Genomic DNA, 24,334 nt, shown 5'->3' on the forward strand with positions numbered 1-24,334 from the left:
ATATATAATATAATTTATATGAATATAAATATATACATGTAAATACATCTAAATATTTTCAATATATATATACTGTATGTGTGTGTATTTATATATATATATATATATATATATATATAATATACACAGTACATACACACACATATATTATGTAAACAAAAACTTTTATTTTGGATGCGATTAATCGCGGTTAATCGTTTGACAGCACTAATATGTAGATTATAAATTAAACCACCAAAGTAAACCTAAATCTAATCTGACCATCGGGGTAATCATTAAATTAGAAAGCTATTTAATTATGTAATCAAAAAAGTATATATTTATATAAAATGTATATTAAAATCTGTATAAAAATACCTAATAAAGAAGATAAGGCTACAGCTACACAGGCATCACTTTTTTTATTTTAGCAATAATACAATAGTATTTAATACTAGAATTACATTATTTTGGCTGTTTTTTCAAAACATTTATTGTATGTTTAAAGTCTATTATAAACATTTTTATATGTGTTGTACTTTTTTATTATTTCTGTATTTAAATATTGCACTTATTCCATTACTTCATGTCAGACCTTCCCATTTACCTGAATTATACAGACCATCTTCATTCAGTTTAGACTCATTCCAGCTAATGTTATTTTATTTTACATGACAAGCTTTCAAAACAAAGAGGAATTTATCCTCTGTATAGTAATGTGAAACCTCAACATGGTTCCTGAAAGCTTTCCACTGACTAGCCCAACTCACATGCTTATGGAAATATAGTTCTCAACTTCAAAAACGCTCACATCTGATGCTTCTAAAATATAAGGGTTTAAAGATTAAAAAGAGATTACTTTCACTTATAGAGGCCAGATGGGGCAGGGCTTAAAGCGTGGTGCCCACAAATGTTGAAAGCTGTGCGAATGTTTAGTTTTCATCTGAGTTTAACAGCATGACGATACTCTGTAGGTTTTGTGTTGGTGTGGTACTTTAGTGGTCAGTAGTAGTACACTGGATAACCGCTGCTAATCTCACATCTTCAGATATCCTAATCAGGAAGATCCTAATCTGTTGTACTGTAATGTACATTAACTGCATAAATACAGATTAGGATACCTTACAGGGTACCTTACCTCAACTGCTTTTGCTTCAGGACTACACTGGACATCAAGTGCTGACTCAACACAGTATCAAAATTAACAAAAAATGTCTTGAAACATTCAATGGCATAGGCCCATCGATATGCAAATTTGCATAATCAAGCTTCTGCAATATTGGTTGTTTGGCTTCTAAATGCTTCTTTAATTCAATAGTTTCATGTTCTTAGCAGCCAATAGTTCACCAAACAAAACATGTGGCAAAAACCATTTATTTAATGAAGCCGTCATATTTTTTATATTTTAAAAAAATATAATTAAATTATTTTCATAGTTTTTGAAGACAAAGGCATGTCACACAACCTGTCCATGTTGGATCTGCCTGATTAGCTTCTATAAAGTAACAGGTGAATTTACACAAAAATAATGTAGAGTTTGATTGGATGTGCGGTCTTTGACAAAATGGGAAATTTTTCTCTTCTCATTTAGATCTTTTCGCATTTAAAGGTGGGGGTAAGTGATTTCTGGTAGCCAATGTTGACATTTGAAATCACCAAAACAAACATGCCCCTACCCCAAAAGGGTCTCGCCCCTATTTTGATAGCTCCGCCCCACACATACGTACGTAACCCAGGCAACGATTAGTTCTGTGAAACAAAGCAAAACCAATGTTACATCGTGTCTACACCGGACACGAGTGGCGTGGCGAGACAAATTATAATCAGTGATGCTGTCTACACCATAGATATATATACATATCTATGGTCTACACTGGATGCGGTGCGGCGCGACACGACAAATCCCCGACAGAAAACTGCTGCTGCATTCTATTCATGACGTATTGACACAAATTTCAAATGATTTTCAACGGTCGCTTTGTCGCATCCAGTGTACTAGACAGACTTTAGCTGTTGCGGCGTGGCGCGTCTGGTGTAGACACGGTGTTACACTCACCTATCGAGAAAAAAACAAAGCAACCTCGGCGTCCGATCGCAGGCCTTCCCGCTCCTTGATTTCTCTCCAGCGCTGGAAAGCTGATTCGATATTTACACGGGTCCTACTTCTTGCCTTATTGCCTTAAGCCGTCTCAGGTTACTTATACAGAACAGTCAATGAAGACGAAGAAGAGAATGATGTGTGCTCCCGGCGCCTATTTATACTATAGTCGCACCGGTAGTGACGTCATGGCTGTCGCCGGCCAACGAGTTGGTGTTTTTTCAATGTATGCTTCAGACACGGGTCACGACGAGGCGTCCCCCATAGCGACCCCTAGAGGACGCAGTTCGAAGTTCCCATGAAAGGGAACTTCTTTTGTTCCATAGACGTTTTCCCCTTTTGTTTTTTATCTGCCATCTCTATCTTTCTGTCGCTCGTCTCGGCTAATGTCCCTCCTGTGCACTGAACGCTCTCTCCTCCACATCATGAGTAGACACGCCCCTTACTGCTGATTGGCTACAAGTTTGTTTTGTTACTCGGCCCGAATCAGTTTTCTAAAGCGTTTTTGAAAAATCACTTACCCCACCTTTAAGCATCGTTTATATGTAAAAAATATTATGTACATATATGTTGGTGCATTGTAATAACAGTTAAAGTACTTGCATTTAATTATCATTTGTAGTTACAATGTTAACTTTACACCCAACTGCAACCCAAGCCTTAGCTAACCATACCTCAAACTCTGAAACTCATTAGCAGTAAATGTAGGAATGTAGTTTTACAAGAAATCCATTATCTTGTTATGTTAGTACATAGTAGTTAAGGCTACCTAATATAAAGTGTAATCAAACTATCTCTATTTTTCTGCACTTTCTCTTTAAGTTTGTGAAGTTTGCGAACATAGAGGAGGACACAGCATCATACCATCGTAGCTACGATTTCTTTGTGTCACGCTTCAGTGAGATGTGCCATTCCAGTTATGAGGATCCAGATATTCGCACAAAGTGAGCACCTCTTTCCCGTATTTCAAACAGGGGAAGATTTTAACACCCAAAATTATGAATGTTGAAAATCTAGTTTCTCCTTGTTTTTTGGATTATACGGCTTTAAGCATAATCGGTCACACTTTATTTTAAGGTTCAGTTCTCACTATTAACTAACAATTAACTACGACTTTTTCCTCAATAAATTACTGCTAATTACTGCTTATTAATAGTTAGTAAGGTAGTTGTTAGGTTTAGGTATGGGGTAGGATATGGTCATGCAGAATAAGGCATTAATATGTGCTTTATAAGTACTAATAAACAGCCCATATGTTATAGGCATGCTAATAAGCAACTAGTTAATAGTGAGAATCGGTCCCTATGCTAAAGTGTTACCGGATAATCTTATACAAAATTGTCAGTGTTAAGAGTTAGTGCCGAATTCTTAGCTGGCTCTTAACCATTTCATTTATGCTTTACTGACAATTATGCATAAAATTAAGTTTATTAGTTTATGTTAAAAATGTGTAATCCAAATGAATGGAAAGCCATATATATATGCCATTAAAAAACTAAAATCTTATATTTATATTTTTAAGTGTGTGACTGTTGTCATGAAATGTCATTGTGTTTTTTAAGACAACATATGTGCAACATTTCTGTCGAAAGTTATAAAGCATTAAGAACGTTGTGATTGTTTAATTTCTTAACCTTGAAATTAAATATATTATAATAAATAAAAGTAATAATACAAGTAAAATTTATATTATGAATAATAATAATAATGTTGTATATAATAATGTTCATATGTAATTAATTAAACAGTATTATCCATAATTATGACTTACTGTGTGTGAACATTAAGGCTTTGAAGAAATAGAGCAATAGGGATATTCAAAAAGGATATGCACGAGTATGTGCACGTGCCTGCATGAGAGTGTGTGTGGGTGAGATTTTGCCTCAGATACTGATACAATTTAATATTTTCTGCTCAGGGACTGAGTAGAACAAGATTAGAAATGATATATTCTGCTTTAGATATAAAAGGAAAAATTTTTTCCTTTGTGATTTAATAATTCATACATCAGGGGGTGAACTGCACCATACAGTGCACATTAATAAAAATAGTCATATATAAATCCACATGTCTCATAAATGTGACTGAAGCCTGTTTGGGTTGTGTGTGTGTGTGTGTGTGTGTGTGTGTGTGTGTGTGTGTAAGGATTCGTATGGCAGGGATCAGGGGTCTTCAGGGGGTGGTGAGGAAAACTGTCAATGATGAACTGCAGGCAAATATTTGGGACCCCCAACACATGGACAAAATCGTGCCGTCTCTCTTGTTCAACCTCCAACAGGAAGAAGGCATAGAAAGGTCTGAAACACACTTACATGCTCGCATACACACACTATCACACATAAAGAGACATGGACACTTTTAGTCACTCTAATGGAAGTGTGAATTTTCCTTCAGAGAAACAGTGTCTTGCTAATAGCTTTTAGCCAGTCTGTGTGATTAAGCTAATGAACTCCTAATCGAATGCTAATGAAAACTGTGTGATATAACAGTAGACTGACTACAACTGAGGTGTCAAGTGTCAAGTGACTCTCAAGTGTAATAAGAAAGTCATTTATTCTAGAAGCTGCTGTACTGGCTGTAAACCTAATAAACCCAAAGCCCTGAGGGGCAGAGGCAGACCACGGAATCTAAATTGAACCGTGAAATGAACTCAGAACCATAAAACTCTTCACATCTAATAAATGAAATAACTGACCACAAGTAACAGTACTGCCAACAACAATCAGCCTATTGATCAGTCCTGGTTTATGTTTGTTTTCTGTTTTTGATTCCTATTGATAGGGCTCATTCCCCAGAGACAGAGAAGGAGAAGGAGAGTCCAGTGGAACTGACAGAGAGATGCTTTCGAGAGCTGCTAGGACGAGCGGCCTACGACAACATCAAGAATGCTGTGAAACCTGTGCTCATGTGAGTGTTTATGCACTACCCTGATCAACCACAAGAGGGCAGCACAGAGACACTTTTCTTTTCAGTTCATTTTATACAAGTAGTTATATGAGACATGTATATTTTAACAATTAACAATTGTTTTTTATTTTATTTTAATGAATAAGGGGCATATATTTGACAATAAATGACTATTTGAATTCAGGATTGTGGTGACTTTAATGATCATGCAGCTGTTACTAATCGACTGGACTACAGTGTTTATGCACTACCCTGATCAACCACAAGAGGGCAGCACAGAGTCACTTTTCAGTTCATTTTATACAAGTAGTTATATGAGACATGTATATTTTAACAATTAACAATTGTTTTTTATTTTATTTTAATGAATAAGGGGCATATATTTGACAATAAATGACTATTTGAATTCAGGATTGTGGTGACTTTAATGATCATGCAGCTGTTACTAATCGACTGGACTACTTATTATAATTCATGCAAAACAATGCACATACACTACCATTTAAAAGTTTGGAGTCAGTAAGATTTTGAAAGAAATTAAAAAGATTTTAAATTGTAATAACATTTCACTATATTACTTTTTTATCTTACCAACTTCAAACATTCGTGTAGGGTGTAAATGAAATAATGACATGGATGCTTGGATGAATTATTGATAATTGACCTCAGCAGAGGTTTCCATTTATACATATAAATTAATTTATGTCATTGTAGAATGTCAGGACGAGGTTTTTTATTTACACAAACGATGCCTCTAGTAAAAAACGTAATATATTTAAAATTTTATGTATTTCATACTAAGTATAGTTCAGATCTGTTAACATATTTACTGACATATCACTCGAGACTTACTGATGTAAAAATTATAATTTAACTTTATTTGGAGTAATACTTGTTCACAATGCACATTTCTTAATATTAAGCCTAAAATGTGTTTTAATGTCACTGTTGATGAGGATTGTATGATATTTTTATTATGTATGTATTTGAAGTATACTTAGCATGAAATAAATGTTGTGCAAATGCATTTTATTATATTTATTTTTCACTAGGGGCACTACAGAAATGTAGCACTGGAAAGGGAATGTAGAAAAAAATTTAACAAATTGTCCTCATTGTTAGCCTAAAACATACTTCACAGTAAAAGTAACTGTAGTGTCTGTTGTGCCAGTGTATTTTTTTGACCTATACTTTGTCTGCTGTTTCCTGCTCTAGTTCTGTTTGCTGAAGCTAATCATTAATTCACTTGTATATTTCCAGGCACCTTGATAACCATTCACTCTGGGAGAGCAAAACATTTGCAGTGCGCTGTTTCAAAATCATTATGTACTCCATTCAGGTAGATACAAACAACTGTGCTGAAATTTGATTGTAAAAGTATCTGACACAAAATACAATGCAAGACACACTTGCATTGTAGAGCATGGCCATTTGCTACTAAATAATTACGTGGTGTTTGAGGGCATATTTAAACATCTTTAAAATATTGTAGGTTTGAAAGTCTCAGAACAGTAGTGAAAATATTTCTGTTTTTGCATTATTCAAATTTGATACCTATTTTTTTTTTTTTACAAATTATTTTATAAGCTCAACGATTAGAGTTAAAAATCTCACAATGTATTAATATTTCGTATTGACTTTACATCATAACATTTCTTTGTTTTTATTATTAAAAAAATTGAATGAAGTTATAATTCGATATGCGTTTGTGTTACTGTAATATTGACTCATCTACGGATCCTTTGACAGTCCCAACATTCACATCTGGTGATTCAGCAGCTGTTGGGCCACTTGGATGCCAACAGTAAGAATTCAGCCCGAGTGCGTGCTGGGATAGTGGAGGTGATCTCAGAGGCAGCTGTCATAGAGGCCAGTGGATCCATAGGTAACAGACCATCTTTAGACCACTAGAGGGAGCACTTTAACAAGCATTTTATAGGATTTATTTCTGAACACACTTGTCCATATTTGTTCTTTTATGACTTTTTTTATTTCAGATGAAAAGTGATATACACACTGCTTATTTCATATGTATCAAGTGTTTATATGTTTGACAAATAATTCGATTTTATACAGTAGAAATCATACGCATCGACAATGTTCTTTAAAGGCATAGTTCACCCAAAAATGATAATTTTGTCATTAATTACTCACCCTCATGTCATCAAGATTTTTGGAACAAGATATTTTTGTTGAAATCTGTGAGCTTTCTGAACCTGCATAGAGAGCAACGCAACTGACATGTTCAAGGCCCAGTAAGGTAGTAAGGACATTGTTAAAACAGTCCATGTGACATCAGCGTTTCAACTGTAATTTTATGAAGCTACGAGAATACTTTTTGTTGACACGGAAGAAAATAAATTGTTGAATAAAGTCATTACTTTTATTTTCTTTGGGCACAAAAAGTATTGTTGTAGCTTCATAAAATTATGGTTGAACCGCTGATGTCACATGGACTGTTTTAACAATGCCCTTACTACCTTTCTGGGTCTTGAACATGTCAGTTGCATTGCTGTCTATGCAGGATCAGAAAACTCTCGGATTTCATCAAGAATATCTTAATTTGTGTTCCGAAGATGAACGAAGGTCTTACGGGTTCGGAACGACATGAGGGTGAGTAATTAATGTCAGAATTTTCGTTTTTATGGGTGAACTATCCCTTTTTATTTAGTTTTGGCTCTGTGCCGTCCCTCTCCACAGGGCCCACAGTACTGGAAGTGTTTAATACTCTACTGAAGCAGCTCAGACTCAGTGTGGACTACGAGCTCACAGGATCCTACGACTCTTTTGCAAACATGGGCTCCAAGGTCATTAAAGTACACGAGGAGAGACAACTCCAAGAAGCTGTCATCAAAACCATTGGTGGGTGAACAATGAATGTTTGTGAGTGAATCTGACAGTCGTGGCAGTCAAATATTTTTGTAAAATGACCGTGGCTAAACTGTATAATTGGCTTGGCTCAGACAAACAATTTTCTACATAGCTGTGCTCAGTTTAATATCAACCCACATTTTCACTCTTTAAATTGTAACAAAATTTTATCTCAGTATTTAAGTCTTTTAAATGGATAGATAGATAGATAGATAGATAGATACTGGGCATGCCATCTTACTTATCAATCTTTGTTCGCAGGCTCGTTTGCAAACACACTGCCCACCTACCAACGCTCAGAAGTCATGCTGTTCATCATTGGTAAAATTCCTGTGCCAGGCATGTATCCGGCTCTGGGGTCGGCCAACACCGGGTGAGACAGGGTTACAACCTAGACTTTATCAATTAGACATGTTTACGATGTATTTTCTGCTGGCCCAAGATGAAATGCAAATTAAAAGCTAGTGTTTAATAAGATAAATGCTAGCGTAGCAAGAATATTGTATTTTGTCAATAAGTGTCTGTTTCTGGTTTCAGGGTTGAGGGCAGTAGGATGATCCAGATTATGCTGCTAAAGTCTCTGCTGCAGGTGAGCTGGTTTGTGTCAGTCATGATCTCCCGCTGTGCCATGCGGAGGCCATTTACTCCCCCTGCTGTTTCATGATCCACAGTTGCTGATGCAGTCTAAACCGTCTGATGGTCTTGTGTGCCTTGAAACGTCAGTCTCTCCGTTTCTCCTTTAGGTAACAGCAGGATTCCAGTCTACAAACATTTTGACGGCACTTCCCACCTCATTCCTGGACCCGCTCTTGTCCTTCACTCTGATGGAGGACGCAGAGATTCGTCTACTTGTTCTTGACATCCTCATCAGCATCATTGATCGCCATGACAAACGGCACAAATTCTCCCCTGTCAGGTTGGGGCGCATTGACACACTCGAAAAAAACTTTAGCAATCTACAATTTAGAATTTTTATATATATATATATATATATATATATAGAGAGAGAGAGATATTTATATATTTTACAGTGTACAGTACACATTTGACATTTACCTCTGTATTGTGATGCATGAAGTACTGGTTAAAATATGGCCAAATGGCCCTTAGAAATAGTTAATACATACCATGGTAGCTTTTGATTAGTTAGTGGTTAAAAATCGATTTTTTTGCTATCATACAATTCACAGTATGAATTGCTCTTATTATACATGTTTTAAAAATGTATATTATTTAATTGCACAAAGTGTTTTGCTACAGTAGGTCTTTGAGATTTACCTGAAAAACATTTTACATTGCATTTTTCTATTGTTTTCAACAGAATTATCTCAGATATCTCAGTACTGAAGTTGAAAGTAGACAAGTGCTCAAGGCAGGATAACCTGTTCATGAAGAAACACAGCCAGAGGCTGTACCGCCACATTTACCTGGCCTGCAAAGAGGAGAGCAGCATCCAGCGTCACTTTGAATCTCTGTATACGCTGCTGGGGTTGATCTGTGTGGAGCTGGCCAATGAGGATGTGGTTGTGGACCTGATCCGACTGGCTTTGGCATTACAGGTGTTTCTCTCACCTCTGTGATATGTACATGACTGTGGGGATGAATAAATATGCCAGTGGACACATAGGGTCAGCATAATGATATATGTTAATTAATATAAATTTTAAAAGCCAACATAAGTCAACTTTTACTTAAGCATCATCTCTTTACATTATGCTCAAGTATGTGTCTTACAGACAAGTCATAAAAGTGTATCAATACAATAACAATACAATATAATAACAATAGTTCTCAGCCTTTTTTCATTTCCCCTGATCTGTCCTCCTCCTCAGGACCTGGCCTTGACTGAAGAGGCTCTTCCTGTATACAACCGCTGTGCCATCCACGCTCTGTCAGCTGCGTACCTGAACCTCATCAGTCAGCTGACCACTGTGCCCACCTTCTGCCAACACGTCCATGAGGTGAGCGCTATCTATCTATCTATCTATCTGTCTATCTGTCTGTCTGTCTGTCTGTCTATCCGTCTATCTGTCTATCCGTCTATCTGTACATCCATCCACATGTCTCTCTATCTATCTACTGTATCCATAGATCTATCTATCTGTCTGTTTCTACCCGCAGGTGATTGAGTCAAGAAAGAAACTTGTTCCTTTCCTGCTGCCAGAGGATGTTCTTGTTGAGAGCTCAAAGTAAGCAACACTTCTGTTCAAAGTATCATAATGTTCTTCTCATCACCATTATGAGAGACACAGCTTTTATGCCATAGTTCACACTAACAAACCAACAGAAACATGTAGTTCTCAGTTCGTACAAATATGTGTACTGAGTTGAGAATATACTGAACAGTTTTTACGCAGTTCAATGTCTTTCGGTTCACTATAAGATCATTTGCAGCTGTGATGTGCTGAGCAAATGGTTATTAAAGGCATTAAACCCACAAAACATTCAGAGACCTCTTATCCATCTGGTTTCTACTACCTCAGAAAAGCGCACCCATATAAAGCTGAAGAATAGCTTTAGCCTCTTTCTCTTTCAGAATCCCAGAGAAGGTGGAGGGAGAGGTGCTGTTTGTGCAGGCTAAGATAGCAGAGATGCTGGGCGGCAGCGGATACAACACAGAGAGACTGGCCACTCCATACATCCCACAGATCACAGGTCTGACCCTCAGCCTGAGCTTTAAATACACTGAAACAGGATGTCCTGTCATATTTTTGCCTGTCTTGATACAGTGTGTTATCATGAGACACATAAAGTGAGGGCATTTCACATTTAAATGTTATAGTACAGCTGAGCTTTTTTCTTGAATTCTTCATAATACATTACATTAAGAAAATACTATTTTTGTAACTAACGCAGATGAAGACAGACTGTCTAAGAGGAAGAGTATTGGAGACACCGTCTCCCTGCAGTTAGAGATGGAGTCTAGAAACAGTCCGGAGAAAGAGCAGGTAAAACATCCTAATCTTCATTACACGTGTGTGTGTGTGTGTGTGTGTGTGTGTGTATTTTTAACCAATGTTCGGTGTCCTTACAGCGATCCACAGCAGAGCAGATAACGTTTGAAACTCTTAAACAAGCCATTGGTAAGTCTTGCATGATTTGAGAGTCTACTTGCATTAACATTGTATATACACTACCATTCAAAAGTTTGGGGTTAGTAAGATTTTTTAAAACGTAAATAATACTTTTATTCAGCAAGGATACATTAAATTGATTAAAAGTTGCATTGTTACTAGTGCTGTCAAATCACTTAATCTCGATTAATCACATCCAAAATAAAAGTTAGCTTTTACATACTATATGTGTGTCACATGTTTGTTTCTGGTTAGTTACTGTCTGCCCTTATTTGGTTCTGTTCCTGTTCTCATTTAGTTAATCCTCATTCAATCGGATCACCTGTGTTGTATTAATCATCTCGTTTGCTCCTTAGTTTGCCTTCCTTATAAGCCCTCAGTTTCTGTGTCTTCTTTGTCTCGGATTAATGTTATTTTCAACGGTTATAGTGTGTTGATGCTTATTAAAAACTACTTTTCTTCTACTCCTTCGTCGTGCGCAATTACTACAACCACAACCCCGTGACCGAATCCGAGACCCAAAACTGAAAGTGAGCAGCACCTTTTTTCCCCGTGTTTGTTTTCCGTCGGTTTGAAAAGTGTGATGGAAATCGCTGCACGCTTCGCCGCCCTAGCCCGCCTGGATCTCCCATTCGAGAAGTATGTGCGGGAGTTCTGCGGGCTCGCCGTGTGTACGGCGCTAGATGACGCAATGCTCAACTCTCTGTTCTGGATCGGGGCCAATTACTATCGCCCCGTGGACCTCCCAGACACCACAGAACTGAGCTGGAGGGAAGGAATCCTCCGGTGTCTGGAGAGTGTCCAACCCCGATCCAGAACCAGCCCGCAGTCAAGCCCGCCGGCGGTTCCCGAGTCAAGCCCGCCGGCCGCTGGCCTCTCAGCGCTTTTGGACATGGCACTACCTCCCGAGTTCTCTGCCCCTATCCTCTCACCAGAGTTCGCTCCAGAAAACTCTCCTTTGTCTCCCGAGTCTCCGCTGGTCCTGTCCAGCCCTCCTTCGTCCCCTGAGCCCTCTGTGTTAGCGAACTCCACTCCTCCAGTGCCCACTCCTCGAAAGCGCCCTCTAGAGCCCGCTCCTCAAAACCCTAGTTTCCCCCAAGAAAATTTTTTTTGGGGGGGCCATATAGCCGTGGCCGAGCCCTCTGAGTCCCCGGAGGATCCACCATGGCCCCCTGAGTCCCCTGCTCCGCCATGGCCCCCTGATACCAGCTCCGCCATGGCCCCCTGAACTGTCTGCTCTGCCATGGCTCCCTGATCCGCCCTGGAGGCCTTCCTTGTCTCCGCCCTGTTCCTGTCCTGCACCAGCCTCCAGGGCGCCCGCCTCCCCTCCCCGATGTTACTGTTACAGCGCGGGACGCGCCTTCCGGGAGGGGGGCGATATCTGTCACATGTTTGTTTCTGTTTAGTTCCTATCTGCCCTTATTTAGTTCTGTTCCTGTTTTCATTTAGTTAATCCTCGTTCATTCGGATCACCTGTGTTGTATTAATCATCTCGTTTGCTCCTTAGTTTGCGTTCCTTATAAGCCCTCAGTTTCTGTGTCTTCTTTGTCTCGGATTAATGTTATTTTAAACGGTTATAGTGTGTTGATGTTTATTAAAAACTCCTTTTCTTCTACTCCTTCGTCGTGCGCAATTACTACAACCACAACCCCGTGACAATGTGTGTGTGTACTGTGTATATTTATATGTGTATATATATATATATATATATATAAATACACACACATACATGCATATATTTAATATGCACATTACACATACACATATTATGTAAACACAAACTTTTATTTTGGATGCGATTAATCGATTCATTAAAGAATCTTCATTTAGAATAAAAAATATTCTAAAAAAACTATTAGGCAGCACAACTGTTTTCAGCACTGATAATAAAAATAAATGTTTCTTGAGCAGCAAATCAGCATATGAGAATGAGTTCTGAAGGATCATGTGACACTGAAGACTGGCGTAATGGCTGCTGAAAAAATTGCTTTGCCATCACAAGAATACATTTTTAAAGTAAAAACAATTAAATATATTAAAATTGAAAGCAGTTATTGCAGTTTTTACTGTATTTTGATCAAATAAACGGATGACTAAGTAAGAATGAGACATTTTAAATCATTTTAAAAAACATTTTAAAACATTTTAAAAAACCTACTAACCCCAAACTTATGTTAGTGTCATTTTGAAGTAATTTTTTAAATATTATATTATTTTATATTATTATTTATATTATAGTACTGCTACAGAACTGTCGCTCTGATTAATGATCTCTATAAACTATTATTTTAAATAATCCTTATTCACTAATTATAAATGACTGGTATGGTACAAAAAATGTGTTAGTAGTAATATCTCTAAACTGAACTTAAATAAAAAATGTAAAAGAGTTTAGACATTTTCTATGCTGGATTTGCTCAGTTAGCACAGAAGCAACTGTATTTGTGTGTTTGTTCAGTAGACAGCGTGAATGTGGAGGAGCTGGAGAGAGAGCACAGAAGGCAGGTGGTGGAGAGGTTTCAGACCGCCCCATTTGAGGAGATAGCAGCCCACTGCGGGGCCAGGGTGAGTCCAATGCCTAGCAAGCATACACACTCTAATTTTATCATCAAATAGCACAAACACAGCTCTTCTGTTCAGCTCCTACATCTGTTCTTTTCTTTTTTTATTGTGCATGAACTCTCCGCCTGTACTGTTTCTCTCTAGGCTTCCCTGTTGCAGAGTAAACTCAACCAAATCTTCGAAATCACAATCAGGTACATAATATAAAACTGTTTTCTGTAACATTGAATTTTTTTGTAAGTGTGAATATGTTATGTAACTAACAACCATATAAAAATACACAGAGTAGGAAACCACTACAGTGGAAAAAGGCTGTATTGTCTGTCTCATGTGATTGACACTTGTTCCATCTCTCTTTCTCTTTCTCTGTTGGATAGGCCTCCACCGAGTCCGTCTGGCTCTGTCGGGAATGGTCACGGCCGGAGCCGCTCCGTACCAGTCTATGAAATGAAGTTTCCAGACCTCTGTGTATACTGAGAGACCCTGGAGCCCTAGTCACCACATACAGCTGTTTTCATCGCACTATTATCACTCCTTCTTATGTCCAGGTGTAACTCTGTTTCTTCTAAACTGTGTTCTCTAGTGTAATATCAGACCTTAGATAAGGATTACGGCTGTACTTTATCCTGAAGTCTATTTATGCCAACGAAGACAAACAAACCAAGAGAATATACCATATGTTGGTTAAAAATGCACTTAGTCTAGACGACAAAGGACAGAATTTATCGACAAATGATCGTATCTTGTCTGGGAGCGTAGAGAGCAGAATGAGGTTTTCATGTTTAGGTTACTGTGTAAGTGTGTACAGTCTGTTGTAATTGGTTTTCTTGTACAACTAAAGAGTAAAGCTGCCTTACATTTTGTATCTTAAGTTAAGAACATTTGTCAAAGAATGTCCCAAATGTTTTTTTTTTTGTTTTTTTTCTTTCAACGTGTGGGTATCGACAGTTTAGCTAAATACAAGCTTTGTTTGCATGTTTAAATCGTCTCTACATGCTGCAATAACAGTTGTATTTAAAGCAATAATTATTGAATTTAAAAGTAAAAACTCTTGGGTAGAAGCTGAGGAAAAAATACAGCAAATACTAAGTTTCTAGTTCAACTCAATGCAGTATTCCAGTCAGAACTGATGGCTTAATGATGTTGTGTATAAGAAAGTGAATGTTACATTCACATAAAGTCAGACCTGTATCATTATTCATTATACTCTTGTTAATGCAGTTTCTTACGTGAAAGGTTTTCATTTGTGTAAAGTTTGTTTGATTGCTTAAGTTTTTTTTTTTTTTTTTCTGAACCAGAGTGAGTTAATGTTATCATTGGCGAAATTAGCAAAATTTCACAGGCAAAAAAAAGTCCATTGTTTACTGGCAATGGTGTCACAATGTATAAAGCACAGTACACACAGAAATCACTTTCAAACCAAGCAGATTTCTGCGAATTTGTGTAACCAATTTGAACCCATTGCGAAATCTGCTTGGGGAAATCTTTTGCCCTGATGTGAAATTACAGATTGTATGTATTCGTATTGAAATGACTTTTTGCAATATTCTCTTTCAAACCAAGCAGCTTTCTGTTGGCCAATGCATGCCACCTCACGGGAAATTCTCGTTCACATGGATTCCTGTTGAGATAATGGCATTTTGCGTGCAGAATTAAAAGGTAAAAGCTAGAGAGGTAAAAACCCTACCCTAAAAAGGTAAAACCCCTACTTAGGGTCTAAAGGGATCAATTATCTACCTTTTTTACCAGGATTAGTGCATTTCATTTGACACTTGTACAGTAACAAGTCCTTTATTTTACTTACATTTGTAAATAATTTCAGGTTTACAACAAGATTTTGTCCTGGATTTAAACGCAGCACTTTAATGCTCACTGTGTAAATGTGGTGTATGCTGGAAAATATACTTTATGTTGTGCAAAATTTCATTTTGATGTGTTCTTGTCTAAAATTTTATGGTGTGTAATCTGTTGTCATGTCATATTGTTCCGGTTCCACATAAAAACATGGACGTTTATCTTGTTTTTCTGTCGTAAAACCACCTGGGTTTTTTTTTTTAGTTCATGTTTAGTTTCATGTTCTGGTATTTTACTTTATATTCATCCTTGGTGATACCCTGAATTTATTTGCAAGCATAAAAACAAATTGGTTTATCTTCTCTGTTTATATGGCTATGATGAAATATTCTAGACTGCTTACATGTGAGGTGATTTTGCATGTATGAAATATCAGAGTTTAGTCTTTCCTTGTCAGCTGCTGCATGCACTCGGTGTTTTGTCTGTGTTTTTACCATTTTTCATTTAAGTGAGATCATTACAACACTGTGGACCGTAATAAGTCAACTTAGTTCCTGTTATGTATGTGTTTAGATGCCGTCACTGTAAAAGGATGAGACTTCAGAACTGTGTTCTGTGAATGTTTGCCTACATGAAATCATTAAGTGATGTTCATATGTGGTGTGAATAATAATATCAATTAAAGACTAATTTTATGAATTCAAAGTCTGACCTGTGTTTATAGCTTTATTGGCAACTGCACATACGTCTGAATGATTCTAATGAATGCTCGTTTCTCAGAAATGAACCGTTTTGTTCTTTTCTGCATGAAACAATCATGTAACATTTTCAAAATTTACAGTATAATACAATTCAATAATCTAAAATGCTTTCTTTAGCCTCTAAACCAGTATTTAATCACCACAGCATCTCTATGTATAGAATTCAGAATTTATTGTTGACTACAATGTGAATAAACTCTAAGCATCAAGAATTAAGTGCTACTGGTAACACCACCCACCCTCTTTTTGTTTACTATGCATGATAAGTTTGCTGGGAAGAAAGTATATTAAAAACAATCCCCTATCCACTCCTCCCATTAAAACCCCCTCACTGGCCCTTCTTCTGGTACTCTTTGTTTATGACGTTTTTGAAGAGCGTGAGAAGGGGTTTCTGACTGCGCTCGTCCCAGGACTTCATGAAGCCTCCATAGCGCTTACTAGCAGTCGGGCTGCTCCAGCGGAAATGTTTCATTTTGTAGGAGCCATCCTTCTTATCCTGCTGGTCTAAAGCGCCCTCCTCTTGAGGATAGTCGACCTCGTTGGTAGCCAGCTCGCGCCTCATCTCAGCTGGGAGAGTCTCGGCGGATTCCTCCTCCATGCCGTTTGTGTACACCTTGATAGGCCTGCGCTTGCGACCCACTGGCTTTCCCCAGCGGAAATGCTCCATGGAGTAGGAGCGCTTGTGCTCGTGCCGAGGGCTGGACTCGGGGTCCATTTGCTCATCAGGAGCGAGGGCTGCTGGGGACAGGGGTGCGAGGACCTCGGTTTGCTCCAGCTCGGAGGGAGGCTGCAAATGGCTTTCTCCAGGGTAGACGGGGGTTTCATCTGTCAGATCAGACCTGCATAGCTGTATGCAGTCCTTGGGAAGAGCAAAAGAAGAAGAAACTAGAGAGTTCTCATTCAGGGTTGTGGTTTGTTCAAATACGTAATCCTGAACAATTAGCATTCATGATGTTAGTCTCACTATTAATCAATACGATTTTGAATTAGTGAGCTAACTTGCAGATTGAGCTGAAAGAACTAACATTAGCAGCTAAGCAGTCATGTGTGCAAGGTATATTGTAACTCACCAAGATGTTCTCGTCAGTGGTGAGGTCTCTGCAGCGGGCGTTCTCCCAACACTGAGCTCTGACTTCAGATCCACCCGCACACAGAACAGCCAGAGCCAAGAGCCAAGCAGGACACAACATCCTCACTCCACTCACCATGTCTGATACAGCACAATGATTCATGCCAATATTGATAACACAGCAATATTCACATTTATGCATACACTGTAAAAAAAATTCCGTAAAATATGGTAGCAACGTTTTAGGTTTTACGGTTTTAACTTAAATTTACAGTCGTTCTCCCAACACTGAGCTCTGACTTCAGATCCACCCGCACACAGAACAGCCAGAGCCAAGAGCCAAGCAGGACACAACATCCTCACTCCACTCACCATGTCTGATACACACATTAAGGGCATGCACAGTTATGCAAAGCATTATTTCATTGCACACCAGAATTAAAAGAACAAAGAAAACATTGTGAACAGAATGCATGTCTGTGAAATAATGCTTTATATTAATAAAATAAACATGAATTATTAGACATTGCAAAAAAAACAAAACATTAAGAAAATATGTAAAGCTCAACCTCAGTGGATGATTTTTTTACCCACCTGTTATGCAGAAAGAAGTGAGCCGACCAAAGTTTTTCTCTCGGAGGATCTCTGATCTGTCTGGTTATGTGTGCGTTTGCTTGTCTCTGATGTCTGAGACCCTCATCTAGTCATCTTTTATAAGCTACCTGTGCGTCAATTCCTCAAGGCCACCAAACTCTGTCACTTTTAATGGGTGGTGCAGGTAGGAAACCCTGGCGCATCATCTAAGGTACGGATGAGTAATCCATCAGAGATTGTCAGTCAACAGTGAAAAGACAGTTGTGAATGAGTGCAGGATTAGGATCTTCACTCAGCTTATCAAATCATGATGGTTTTTCTCATTACGTTTAAGGGCATACGTGTCGGTTTACATGAGTTAGGTGATTAAAGGTTTAAATTCACTTTAAATCAATGATGGGGCATGTTTTTGTGTGTGTGTCAGGGCACATAGGTGCTAATCTTGTGTTGAAATGAATGGGAAGGTGAGGGATTTGAACATCCGGGGTGGTAGAAGCAGAACAAAAGCTCATAATACAAAATGGCCATGGTTTGATCAGATTGAATGCCACTAACAGATTAGGTTGAGCAGAACATTACAAAACATAAAATCATGGTATTACTGTATATAGAATGCTGTATTGCTGTATCTTTGCCGAAAATTACAATAAATATAAGTCAAATTCTTCATGGAGAAATAAAAAAAGAGTTAATATTTGCAGAAAATATTAAATAAAAAATATATTATAATGTTAATATAATTTATTTAAAAAATTAAAAAAATATGAATAATATACAGTAATAATAATGTCTCACTTTGAAAATAAGGCAAGCTAGACATTTTTTCAGTGGTAACTCTTCAGGGAGAGCTACATTGTAAAAATGTCAGCAATTTGGGGAAAAAATCTGCAAAAAAAAAACAAAACATACTTTACCATTTTACTTTATATATTTTTATATATTGCATATTAATGAAATATTTTATTTGCTATATTTATTTATATTTATACACATTTTTACATAACAAGGCCAATAAAAATAGAGAAACCATGGTCACTGAAAAAATACACTGAAAACTGGTGGAATTATTATTTAAATATATTAGAAATACAGTAAAAAATAAATGCTATTATTTATAATTGTTCCATTTCACTATGCAACATGTATAGCTTTACAGTAAATTATGATCATTTATTTTAAAGTTGCAATTATTTTAATAATACCTATTAGCTCAGTTATTATATTAACATTATATAATTTAATGACAAAATACAGTCATCAAAATGCCACCCTGTAATGTGTAATCTATAGCTGTCAGTTTTAGTGCAAATTTTAATCTGACCTTGTATGCCTTAAACTGCAACATGTACATATTTATTCCTGCTTTAAGGCATAAAATATTTGTTATACAAAATAAATGTTATATTTGAGATCTTAAGAATGAAACACTGACAAATGTCAAAGAGCATGTCCTAAATTTCAATCAACCAGGCTCACTCTCTCAGCTGAGTGATTCTGTTCATTCAAAATATGGTTTCTACATTGGTAACTATTCCGCCTGGAGCAAAACTATTCTAAGGGGCATTTTCCATTAAGGGCACATCATTATATTGGAGTAGTGACCTTGCTGGCTTTTATATTTATGTTATTGGTCTCTTTGGCACACTGAGTTCTCAGAGACAGAAAGTCACAGATGAGTATACTGGGGTCAAATGAGGGGAGTGGATTTAAAAGTGTGTGAGCAACTTTGCCCCTCTGCTTATACATAAAATACAACAAGTGGTCAATGAAAATGTTAGCCGTTTTCATATGTAATTTTCCAGATAGGTGTTATCTATAGCTAATAACAAATAAACATAAATGATGTAAAGAAAGTGGTCATGGAAATGATTATATCTTGGACAAAATGTGATATTTAATTTAAGGAAAAAATTACATACAATCAGTTAAATGCAAAGCATATAATTTATTGTATATTTTCCTGTCTCTTTACAGGCTATTGACCCACACTGCACAGTGAATGTAATCCTATTAGAGAAGATTTAGAGGATAAGATGCCTGTCAACCCATAGTAACACTGTTAATAGCACAGCATTTCCTACCAACAGTGAGTGAGTGAATGGAAGATATACTTTCTTAACACATTCAGAATGACAAGAGGATTTGCCTGCCTGGTACAAGGTAACTTTGCTTATCTCATTTGTGTTTGCCTTTTCATTCATTTCATTTTTCATTTGTTGGCTTTGCGGAGGCTTTTATTTTAGCCTTTGAAATGTATATCATGCTCATTTTTGATGTGTGCATCTGTTAAGTTGCATGCACTTGATGAATTTTGAGTAAGAAGTTGGAATGCAGTTGTATTGCTACTTTATGTATAAACTAACAAACTCAAACTTAATATAGACTTGGGGGCAATATGAGTATATAAATATGGAGTGAACCTTTAGATAATCGTCTTACAAACCTGATTCATGCAAATCAAATAAGAATTCTGACATAACAGAACAGAAAGTAAATGTTAAGCAGTTAAACCAGTTCCTAAAGGCTGCTGGGCTACACAACTGCATATGGAAGTAGGCCATAACATGCAGGCCCGGTACCATTATCACAAGTGTTATGAATGCAGAATCACTGACTGTTCATTATTATACTGTAGTGCTTTTTAGAATTAACTGTATATTATTAGCACATTTGCATAACTAACTACTTTAAGTAAAGTTATTACATTTAGCTTATGTTTACATCTACAAACTTCACTTTATTTTAAATAATGTTCATGAAGAATATTTATTGACAATCATTCAGAAAACTAGTCTAGAAAATGATAAATGGAGTGTTGATTAAGAAAACTCAAGGGCCCATTTTTTTTCTTTTTGTATTCATGTTGTTTTCATGACTTTGAAAACCTTTTATACCATTAATAGCATTTTTAAGAACAAGAAATTTAACTCTAAAAATGTTGTGGTGTAACCATCAGGAATGAACATATTTTCTTTACAGCATGAATGCATGTACACATCTTAATCATTTTCCAAAAGTTTTTAAAATATTTTTTTTTGCAGTTTTTTAATACAAATATTATGAATTACTAATTCATAAATATCATTAAGCTTTTGCGGAGTCGCACCATATGATGTTTTACAATCTTAACTAACTTTGCCATAAAAAGGCTAAATAATTTGATATTTTAAGAAATTATTGATATTGACAAACATGGGGTCTGCAGTTTGTTTTTGTTTTTTTGCATGCTTTTATGGTTCTGTGTGTTGTTTACAACACATTACAAATATTAATAAGCAGCTTTGTTGATTAAAAAAATAAAATTACAATAATAAAAAAAAAAATCATTAATTAAGCCAAACTACAATAATGCATTTCTTTTAAAGAGGCTTCTTTCTTCATCATAATATAAGACATTTTTTTCCCCCTCTGACAATTTTGACATTATGCCACACAAAATGTCAACAATAATTTTAATTAAGAAATTGTACTGTATATTCAAAATATTTCATGTATGAACTCCTGTTGTCAAAACCAAAGATGCTGTTGAAGAGCCTAAAACCACAGACTCTTTTAAAACAGACACTTCTCAGACTCATCGAGTTAGCAGCGGCCTAATGCAGTGTGGGGAATACAGCAATGAAGTGATGCCAAACGGACAGTGTCGTTTAATAGCCACATTACCTCAGCTGGAGGAGCAGAGGTGTCCAGACATGTTCCGCTGTACAGATGAGGTCTCCTACTGGCTGCGTGAGAATGAAGAGCGCAAGCAGCAAATGCAGGACCTGAAAGAGACCATCTCAGAGCTTCAAGAGGAGCTGAGGAATCACAGGCATCGCATCAAAGTGCTGGAGCTGCAGGTAGGAGCTACAGGCTTTTAGCAATAAAAGTCGCACAAAAGTGCTTTTCTATGAGACGCATTCCATCATATATTTCTCATGACATCCTATATTTTTAAAGGTGAATTGGTTTGAGACAGTCAAACAGGTTTTTATGTTTTATGTTTTTATTCATCATAAAAGATGAATCACTGTCTGACCATCTGAGATGTAGGTATGGAGATAACGGTTAGAGTCCAAATTTTTTGGTAGTATTGCAGCACACCGTGATATTTGTTGTTTGCTTTGGGCATCTGTTTAGACCTGGGAATGGTGACACTTGACGTCAGGCTTAAAGGGTTAGTTCACCCAAAAATGAAAATTCTGTAATTAATTACAGATAAGATATTTTTGATGAAATCTGAGAGCTCTCTGACCCTCCATAGACGGCAAGGATACTATCATGATCAACGCACAGAAACGTAGCAAGGACATCGGTAAAATAGTCCATGTGACATCAGGTGTTCAACCATAATTTTACGAAGCTACGAGAATACTTTTTGTGCTACTTTTTCATTTCTGTCTATGGAGGGTCAGAGAGCTCTCAGACTTCATCAAAAATGTGACCTTGGACCACAAAACCAGTCTTAAGTCACTTGGGTATATTTTCAGCAATAGCCAAAAAGACACTGTATGGGTCAAAATTATCGATTTTTCTTTTATGCCAAAAATCATTAGGATATTAAGTAAAGATCATGTTCCATGAAGATATTTTGTAAATGTCCTACCATAAATATATTAAAACAATTTTTGATTAGTAATATGCATTGCTAAGGACTTCATTTGGACAACTGTAAAGGCGATTTTCTCAATATTTTGAATTTTTTGCAGCCTCAGATTCCAGATTTTCAAATAGTTGTATCTCGACCAAATATTGTCCTATCCTAACAAACCATACATCAATGGAATGCTTATTTATTCAGCTTTCAGATGGTGTATAAATCTCAATAAAAAAAAATTTGACCCTTATGACTAGTTTTGTGGTCCAGGGTCATAAATATCTTAATTTGTGTTCCGAAGATGAACGAAGGTCTTGCGGGTTTGGAATAACATGAGGGTGAGTAATTAATGACAGAATTTTCATTTTTGGGTGAACGAACCCTTTAACAAGTAGATTATGTGTTCTATCATGAGGGGCCATTCACACAGAACGCGTTTTTGCATTCAACTGTGCTCCTTTTACATTTATTTTAGATGGATGTTTGACTGTTGCGATATCATCTTTTGTAGTATCTCGTGCATGACACAGCATTCTAAAATCACGCCGCTCAAGTTCAACTTTTTAAAAACGTCTCTAAGGCTTGCATTTTTTATTCTTTTTTTGCATCTGCTATGCTGTTTTTCAATGTTTTCCGTTGTTTTTCTATGTAAACATGTATTAGACAGACATATTTGACCTTTGCTCTGGTGTCTTTAGCAGCGTCTTGCTCATGACATTGCATTCTAAAAACGTAGCACTCAAGTAAAAAAAAAAAAAAAATGTGTGTCTAGGCCTTTCATGTTTTTCATTCCACGTGTCTTACTTTTTTAAACACCAAAATGTATTTTTGCACTTCACTGCACTGCTTTTCCATTTCCATTGATTCTGTGTGTAAACATGCTAGATGGACGTGTATATATTTTTGCAGTGTCTTGCGAATGACACATTGTTTTAACAACACAGCACTCAAATTCAGGGGCGCCGTAAGGGGTGGGGGGATGTTAGGACGATTCCAATTTCTACCGAGGGGGACCCCCAACCCCCAACTCATTTACATGGTGTAATCATTCATTTGATCGGTTCATGAAAAGGTTTATTCCACCCCTTTCAATTCAGCTGAAATTTCAATCAGTTTGAGCATTTTTATTCCGATTGAGATGTTTACAGCATTTTCATTCAGATTGAACTTTTAAACTGGTTATATTTGGTATACAATGCTCCATGCATGGTTTATTTAGCAGGCAAAGTCTTAACTTTATAGCACATATTACATATTAACAGGTGTGCTGCAGCTCTGCCTTACAGGAATCCAGAGACAAATGTTTCAGTAGTGCACTGTTTCTGTACTAATGCCTCCTTAACCCTGATCAATTACTGGATTAGAGCTGGAACCAGTCCCATAGACATATAGTAGCAAACACTTTGTCAACAATTCTTTGCATCCACGTACAACAAAAATGCATAGCCTATGAACTGGTAATTTCTGTATGTATGAATGTCTTATTTCTTACCATTAGAAACATGAAACAATTTAGTTAGGCTATTTATGTAGGTATTATTTTATTTTGAAGAAACTGATTTACTGAATGATGATTTGAGTTACTTGTTAGCTCAGTAAAAAGTAAATATCAAACACACATACATTTCTATGTTTATTGTGTGTGTGCGCATGTATGTATAGTGCCGTGAAAAGTTTTTGCCCCCTTCCTGTTTTTTTACATTTGTCACACTTGAATGATTCCGATCAAACAAATTTTAATATTACACAAAGATAACCAGAGTAAATACAAAATGCAGTTTTGAAATAATGACTTCATTTATTAAAAGGAAAAAAGCGGTCCAAACCTGCCTGGCACTGCGTGAAAAAGTAATTGCCCCCTAAATCTAAGAACTTGTCGTGCCCCCCTTTGCAGCAACAACTGCAATCAAGCGTTTGCGATAACTGGCAATGAGTCTTTCACATCACTGTGGAGGAATTTTGGCCCACTCTTCTTTGCAGAATTGTTTTAATTCAGCCACATTGGAGGGTTTGAGCATGAATGGACTGTTTAAGGTCATGCCACAGCAT

At 36.8% G+C, this 24,334-nt stretch overlaps 3 protein-coding genes across 6 annotated transcripts in view; 2 read left to right on the forward strand and 1 right to left on the reverse strand.

The window, feature by feature from the left end:
• Positions 1-15,531, forward strand: part of LOC107752767 (protein EFR3 homolog B-like) — a 27,479-nt gene extending 11,948 nt beyond the window's left edge. For 3 of the 4 annotated variants that reach the window (XM_016568821.1, XM_016568819.1, XM_016568822.1), the window contains 18 exons: positions 2,900-3,021; positions 4,223-4,372; positions 4,859-4,984; positions 6,245-6,323; positions 6,734-6,869; positions 7,685-7,846; positions 8,117-8,228; positions 8,393-8,444; positions 8,599-8,771; positions 9,177-9,414; positions 9,688-9,816; positions 9,977-10,044; positions 10,392-10,510; positions 10,712-10,803; positions 10,890-10,938; positions 13,388-13,494; positions 13,636-13,685; positions 13,869-15,531. In XM_016568821.1, the coding sequence (XP_016424307.1) occupies positions 2,900-3,021; positions 4,223-4,372; positions 4,859-4,984; positions 6,245-6,323; positions 6,734-6,869; positions 7,685-7,846; positions 8,117-8,228; positions 8,393-8,444; positions 8,599-8,771; positions 9,177-9,414; positions 9,688-9,816; positions 9,977-10,044; positions 10,392-10,510; positions 10,712-10,803; positions 10,890-10,938; positions 13,388-13,494; positions 13,636-13,685; positions 13,869-13,968 (2,064 nt within the window). In that variant the 3' untranslated portion in view covers positions 13,969-15,531. The remainder of the gene's footprint in view (positions 1-2,899; positions 3,022-4,222; positions 4,373-4,858; positions 4,985-6,244; positions 6,324-6,733; positions 6,870-7,684; positions 7,847-8,116; positions 8,229-8,392; positions 8,445-8,598; positions 8,772-9,176; positions 9,415-9,687; positions 9,817-9,976; positions 10,045-10,391; positions 10,511-10,711; positions 10,804-10,889; positions 10,939-13,387; positions 13,495-13,635; positions 13,686-13,868) is intronic. The other variant, XM_016568820.1, reaches the window with a different exon arrangement.
• A 746-nt stretch (positions 15,532-16,277) lies between these two features.
• LOC107752780 (pro-opiomelanocortin-1) lies at positions 16,278-17,254 on the reverse strand. The gene is made up of 2 exons (XM_016568847.1): positions 17,117-17,254; positions 16,278-16,905 (listed from the first exon to the last, which is right to left on the reverse strand). The coding sequence occupies exons 1-2, from the start codon at positions 17,252-17,254 to the stop codon at positions 16,375-16,377; spliced, it is 669 nt and encodes a 222-aa protein (XP_016424333.1). The 3' UTR covers positions 16,278-16,374.
• A 3,952-nt stretch (positions 17,255-21,206) lies between these two features.
• Positions 21,207-24,334, forward strand: part of LOC107752809 (fibroleukin-like) — a gene marked incomplete at its 5' end in the record, with an annotated part of 6,120 nt that continues 2,992 nt past the window's right edge. The window contains one exon of the mRNA XM_016568874.1: positions 21,207-21,548. Coding sequence (XP_016424360.1) covers positions 21,207-21,548 — 342 coding nt within the window. The remainder of the gene's footprint in view (positions 21,549-24,334) is intronic.

Source organism: Sinocyclocheilus rhinocerous, unplaced genomic scaffold (genome assembly GCF_001515625.1).
Source record: "Sinocyclocheilus rhinocerous isolate Xijiao unplaced genomic scaffold, SAMN03320098_v1.1 scaffold61, whole genome shotgun sequence".
NCBI lineage: Eukaryota > Metazoa > Chordata > Actinopteri > Cypriniformes > Cyprinidae > Sinocyclocheilus > Sinocyclocheilus rhinocerous.